This window comes from Poecilia latipinna, unplaced genomic scaffold, assembly GCF_001443285.1.
Source record: "Poecilia latipinna isolate Pla-1442-1.1 unplaced genomic scaffold, P_latipinna-1.0 Scaffold2706, whole genome shotgun sequence".
Classification (NCBI taxonomy): domain Eukaryota; kingdom Metazoa; phylum Chordata; class Actinopteri; order Cyprinodontiformes; family Poeciliidae; genus Poecilia; species Poecilia latipinna.
The window spans coordinates 19,242-25,711 of record NW_015115322.1 but is presented as its reverse complement, the minus strand read 5'-3'; the positions used below and the strand labels follow the sequence as shown (position 1 = coordinate 25,711).

General features: G+C 39.5%; 1 protein-coding gene across 1 annotated transcript; it reads left to right on the top strand.

Moving 5' to 3' along the window:
- The first annotated feature begins 406 nt into the window (after nt 1–406).
- On the top strand, nt 407–2,960 carry LOC106938840 (HRAS-like suppressor 3). The gene is made up of 4 exons (XM_015021022.1): nt 407–515; nt 1,076–1,184; nt 1,786–2,054; nt 2,593–2,960. The coding sequence occupies exons 1-4, from the start codon at nt 501–503 to the stop codon at nt 2,698–2,700; spliced, it is 501 nt and encodes a 166-aa protein (XP_014876508.1). The 5' UTR covers nt 407–500; the 3' UTR covers nt 2,701–2,960.
- The last annotated feature ends 3,510 nt before the right edge of the window (nt 2,961–6,470 follow it).

Here is a 6,470-nt window from a genome sequence, read left to right as displayed (position 1 = left end):
ATGTTTAAATTAATTTTGTCTTATTTCAAGCATATAAAGATATCTGCACTTGAAGACAGACTAAAACACTTGGTAAGATTGTGTGTTTTTGCAGTGCAATGCATGTTCTTGGCTGCTTCACTGATCACCTGCTTTGACTTTTTCATATCTGACTGATGTGTTCCTCAGTTTCCATTTTATTTGTTTGACATAAAACTACTGAAGTTAGCAGCTTTATGTGGGATATGAATACAGAGGCATCTCTACTAACATTTTAATTAAAACGCTCCAAAGAAAATTATTAACAACTTATTTGGTTGCAAACAAAAGTCAACAGTGCAAATTAAATTACTAGGTCAACATGGGCATGGTGTCGTTAATAATTCACAGCATGGGGGTGTGTACTGAGTCTACACTGTGTTCAGCATGCTTACGTAATCTGTGTCTGCTGTAAGTGTTTTCAAGTTGGAGAGAACATTTAGTGTAAGTTTCATTTTCTCGGAAGTGGTCCGGGTGAAGACATGGCTCCCGTTCTGGTGAGTCCCACCGTTCTGTCTCATTGTTTACCTTTCTGATCTATTTCTAAAAGCTTTTAGCTGCCTATCTTCTTACATAAAACTCACTTAACCCTTAATGTTTTGCTGGACAGCTAACCAGTAGATAACTACTTAGAATCACAGATATGCTTTATCCATCCATTTTCTTACAGCCTAGTGGGGTCAGGAGGCTGCTGGTGCCTGCCAGTGAGAGGCAGGGAACACCCTGGACAGGTCACCAGTCTGTTGCAGTGCATCACAGAAACAAATGACCACACACACCTAAGGAGAATTTAGAGAGATCAATTAACCTGACAGTCATGTTTTTGGACTGTGGGAGGAAGCCAGAGTACCCAGAGAAAACCCACTCATGCATAGGGAGATCATGCAAGCTCCATGCAGAGAGACCCCAGGCTGGGAATTGAACCCAGAACCTTCTTGCTGCAAAGCAGCAGTGCTACCAACTGTGCCACTGTGCAGCCCAGATTTGCTTTATGTCTGTGTGTAACTCTTCACTTTTTCCCTAAAACAATTTCCTTTTTTCCCCCATTCTGTTAAAGTTTGACATAGATGCGAAGCCGGGGGACCTGATAGAAATCTTTGGTGGAGTGTATCACCACTGGGCTGTTTTCATCGGAGGAAATGAAGTCATTCATTTGATTCCTTCAAGTAAGTGAAGGTTTTGTGTAAAAGTATCACAACTTGCTAACTTACTCTCATCATTTGAGAGATTTTGTACAGATAAAATCTTTAACTTTAATTGTCTCTCTCTGTATTTTATCAGTTATTTCCTACATTTTCTGGTTGGAGTTTTAGCTGTAAACCAGTTTGTCTGACGGTAAAGAGCTGCTTTGTGTGGAGTTCCTCACGGCTCCGTGCTGGGACTTATTTTGTGTTTAGAATATATCACTTAATTCAGCAGTTCAGTGATATTTCATATCATATATTTGCTGATGATATTCAGCTTTGCTGCTCATTTGAGCCTCTTGAAGTTCATAAACTGTCTATTAGAAATTTAGCTGTTAATTTTTATTAAGCTTTTTTTATTATTTAAAACAAAAGCACTGTGACTGATAATAATTTGAGGCTGATGCGTTAAAAGATTATTTTCTTATTTGTTAAACCCAAATGGAAGAATTCATAAAGTCGTACCTTCCGGTATTGCTGTGTACTTTGTTGGTTCAATCCATTTTGGGAACGATTTTGCGACATCTGTCTGTGGAAAAATACGTAACATAAAGAAGACGTTCCTCGTTTATGTCCCATAAAGCGCACAGAGGAGGAGATCTGCTCGAGGTGCTCGCCTTCCTTGGGAGCAGCGACGCTACAGTGAGGCGTCAGAGGATCTGGGAAGTGGTTGGGTCCAACCGTTTCCAAGTCAACAATCTCCTGGACGACAAGTACCAGCCTCTTGACCCCAGCACCATCGTCAGCAACGCTGTGAAGATGGTGGGTCAGGAGCGTCCGTACAACGTCGCCACTCATAACAGCGAACACTTTGTCACCGAGCTTCGATACGGCAAACCGGAATCACGACAGGCGAGCAAATGTTTATGAAATCTCCTCAATAAAGCTTTGATATCTGCTTTAGAACAAGCTGCAAGCAAAAGTGTTTGGTGATGATTCAATGATTCAGTCTGAGGTTAATCTACATTTTTTTAGTATTTGGTTAAACTGCCTGTTGACTGTGTTCTATGTATTTTTGTGTTTTTATGATGTAAAGCACTTTGAAAGGCCTTGTTGCTGAAAGGTTCTTTACAGATAAAATTTGAGTCAAGGCAACTCCAAACTTTGTTGCCATTAAGTCACATTGTAACTAGTTTGTATATTTTGGGCGATTAACCAGTTGGAAGACAAATTTGTGCTTCAACATATCTAAATAATGTTCTTTACCCATGATGCCATCTGCTTTTAAAAAGCACCAGAAACCCAGCAATATTCCAAGTGGAAGGCAGCTGACCTCCCCTTGTCTCAGAGCCTCCTGCGGCTCTGAACTCGTAGCTTGCTTGAAGTTCAAGTGTCTGATAAAACGCTCGCTGTGGTTCAGTAACAGTAACGTGTGGCTCATTGTTTGCAGGTTCAAACCGCGGCTGTGATCGGAGGTGTTGCCGCCGCCGGCGTGGCGGTTGCAGTCGTAGGAGCCGCTTTGTTTTCTGCCTTCCGCAAAAATAAAGACAAAGAATGATTATGACCGAATCTTCAAAACTCTTCAGTATACCGAAAACTGTACGAAAGCAAGAAGAAAGGTTTATTTTTGTAATTTAGTTTTTTTTTTCTTTGTATATTTGCAAATATTAAATAGATTTTCTTGAATGGAAATGGAAATGTATTATTTTGTATTAATTTATGATGTTTCATTAAAAATAAAAGGGAATCCTGTAGCTTTTAACTGAATTAGTGATGCTAATGTTTTTGTTGTGAATAAATACATATAACTGATTAAAATTAGACCACAGAAATGATTTGTTATTGCATGTTTATGTTTGTATTGAGTCCTCGGGAATTTACTCCCAAATCTCAGATTCCAGATATTTTAAGTTGTGATCTTTAGGTGTTACAGTTTTCAGTTTCATTCATGTTTCTCATGTTCTTATCATTTACACTCAGGCCAATCACTGGAGCTCATATTTTCTTAATTTCTGTTCTTTGTGCTCATTGGCTTGTTTGGTGCAAAAGCAAAATACAATATAGCACCAAAAATAAAGGTTACAATTCAGGCCAAAGTAAGACAGAGAGGTATATTTACATGTTTTTTCCTCCCAATAATTTCAATTTGAACTTAATTTACACTTTAAAAAACTGACCAGCTATGTCCAACGACGACATTAAATTGAGGTGATTGTTGTTGACATTGTTACTAACAAAAAAATGCAATTTTATCAGTTAACATCAACTCTCCACATCTTTTTAAACAAACTTTTAAATTTGATACTGATGTCGTTTTGATTTGATTCCCCTCAAAATCTTCAACTAATATTTGTCTTGAAATCATCTGACACCAAAAGTCCCGAGTATGCAACAGGTCATGAGGTCATGTACCCACTTTAAAGGTCATCACGACATGACCCCCAACAACAAACATCACGGCGGGTCAAAGTGTAAACGGTTTGGCTGTGAGTTACCTTCATTAAACTAAAGTCTTTTTTTAAAATGCAGAGTTTGCAACGTTGTATTTGGGATCAAGAATAATTGACGAGAAAAAATATTCCCAGTTGACATTATGTGATACTTATTTCAATTGAAAAAAACGTGGGATTATTTGTGGAATTATTGAATATTTTTGATAAAATCTGATTAAAAAAAAAAACAGTTTTACAGTGTATGGAGGCCTCAGGGCTCACCAAGCACAAACTCAGGAACAACTTCTATGTTCAATAAAAGTGAGGAAACACAACCAGATGACTTACTGGACACAAAATGATCAAGCACCTGCTTTATTGTTTTAATCAAAGTAGCGGAGAAACCTGAAGCATTTTATTCGGCAGGTTTTTATTCCCTCCTCCTCCTCAGCCTGCTCCACGGCTGCTGCTGAATTCAATCATTTGACAAAAACCTTTATTTCACCCCGCCGCGAAACACAATTTGTCCCCCTGTTGGAGTCGATTACGGTGGCAGTGAGGGATTTTTTTAGGCAATAACAGCAAAAGTGAATTAAGTCGTACCATCAGAAGAGTGTGGGTAGATTATCCTCTCAGCTTTATCATTATTATTAGATTATAAAACGTTGGCAGAATGACTCACAGCAAAGCGAACAGCCATGGAACAGGAGGGGAAAATGCTCTGGAAGAGGAAGTGAAGTTTTACTAAAGTAACGTTCCACAGCAGCGTTCCCCATGGACGTGATCGCTCTGAACAAGACGACCAATAATTAGACGCAGCATCCAGAATCAAACATCCAATGTAAACAGGAATTCTGAGTTTGTAAAAATCTAATACAGTCAGCAGAAATGAGTTTGAAAACTGTTCCCTGGTGTTTATTATGCAGGTTTTTTGGGGGGATTTTTGGCCAGTGGCTCTTTATCACAACAGAGCAAGTCTGTAATCAGTTCATCTAATGTCTGATATCTGATGCTGGCATCTGCTGCGTTCGGAAAGAAAAATGTTTTATAGCAAAAATTTTCACAAGCACTTTATTAGATTTAAGCCACAGTTGAGACTAAGGGAGATTTATAGTACGAGGCAGCAGCGTACCGAGTGTAGATGTTAAGTTATGCAGCAGGTGAGCATCGATACTAATGATCAACTGAAGACCTGATGATAATCGATAACAACAGTGAATTACAACTGAATTAGGGCTACATAGATAAAAGGTTAAAGGTGAAAATGGACAGACAGCCTATTTTTTGGCCTTCAAATGAGAAGTATTTGCCTTCTGTCCCGAGTGTTTTGTTGGGGTTTTTTTTTGCATGTCGCTGAAAAATTGTCTAAATTGTCCCTCGGTCAGGAAAAGTGAGGTGAAAAAAAGAGAAACAGCGATTGTGTTCCCCAACATAGAAATGTTCAAATTTTACTTTTATTTAGTTAAGAAATGTATTCATTTCATTAAAAACAATGCAGTTTCATATAATAGAAAACATGTCCAAGTCAATAAAATGAAAAGCAACAGAAAGAAGAAAAAAATCTCACATCATCTGCCCCGTTTGTTCCAAAAACATATTTTAAAAAATTATGATTTACAAAAAAGCAAAACTAGAAAAAAACCCAACAAAAGTCTGTATGGATTCACATTATTCTATTTCATATTTCTTGTTGTAGAAATGACCCATCAGTTTTCAAAGTGAGTCATTTAGTGACGTTTCGTTGTAGTGAGAAACACAAGTGACGGCTGGACCAACAAGAGCCGTCTGTGAGAATCGACCAGGGAGCAACGAGGGTGGCTGGTGGCCAAAACAAGCAGGTACTTTAGTGGCCTGTGTCAGTCAAGAATATATAGGTTTCCTATTCAGCTGCGTGTCACCGCTTTTTTTTAGTGGTTCAAGTCTTCCAAAAGCCAGACAGAGGAGAGGTGGCGCCAGGTCCAAAGTTCCTCCAGTCGACACAAAGATCGCATTGACTGTTGTCTTTGCACCTGCTCAAGTTCGGGAGGAGATGGCACAGGCTCTTCCTGTGCATCAGACAACAGGCCACCACCTCCCTGCAAACTGTTTAATGACTCTCTGTCACTTTTTTTTTTATTGAAAAAGCAAACTGGCAGATAGGTCAACAAACGAGGGCCGGTGGAAATGTCTCTGTCGTGTGAGGAGGTTTTTGTGAGGGAGGCGGCTTGGCGGGAGGTGAAGACGGGGAAAGTGTTTCCGGCATAAAGACGAGCCGGGCGGACGAGGTCGGGCGATGGAAGATGGAGGACAGGACCACCATAAACGTGACGGGGGTCAGGGTGCGCAAATACACACACACACACACACACACACACACACACACACACACACACACACACACACACACACACACACACACACACACCTTCTCTGATCTCCCAGTGAGAAAAACTCTTCCTGCAACACAAACTCTCAGTCTCTGGCTGCAGACCAGGATGGATTAGAATAACAAAAACCCAGATTAATGCAGTTTGTGCCTTTAAGGACACAAAGTCATTACTTAAAAAAAACCAAACAAACAAACTAAAAAAGCGAACCACCCTTCAGGGCAGCCCCCCCTTTTTTTTTTTTTTTTTTTTAATCTGATTGCTTGTGGTGAATTTTAAACATAGCACCGTTAGCTATGTGGTCTGATTCCAGTTCCATTTCTGCTCCATCTGATCAAACCATGTAGATCTGGGTTTTGATGCTATAGCCTCAGTGCTGATTTTTGTGGGTTTTTTTGGTTTTGTTTTCAGATTTTTCACCAAACCTGTTCACTCTTCATTTTGAAGGTTGATGCTGGCAGAAAAGCAGGAGAGACATTTTTCAAATGAAACAGAAAGAAAGCTTTGAAGCCATGGAGAAAGTTGGAATC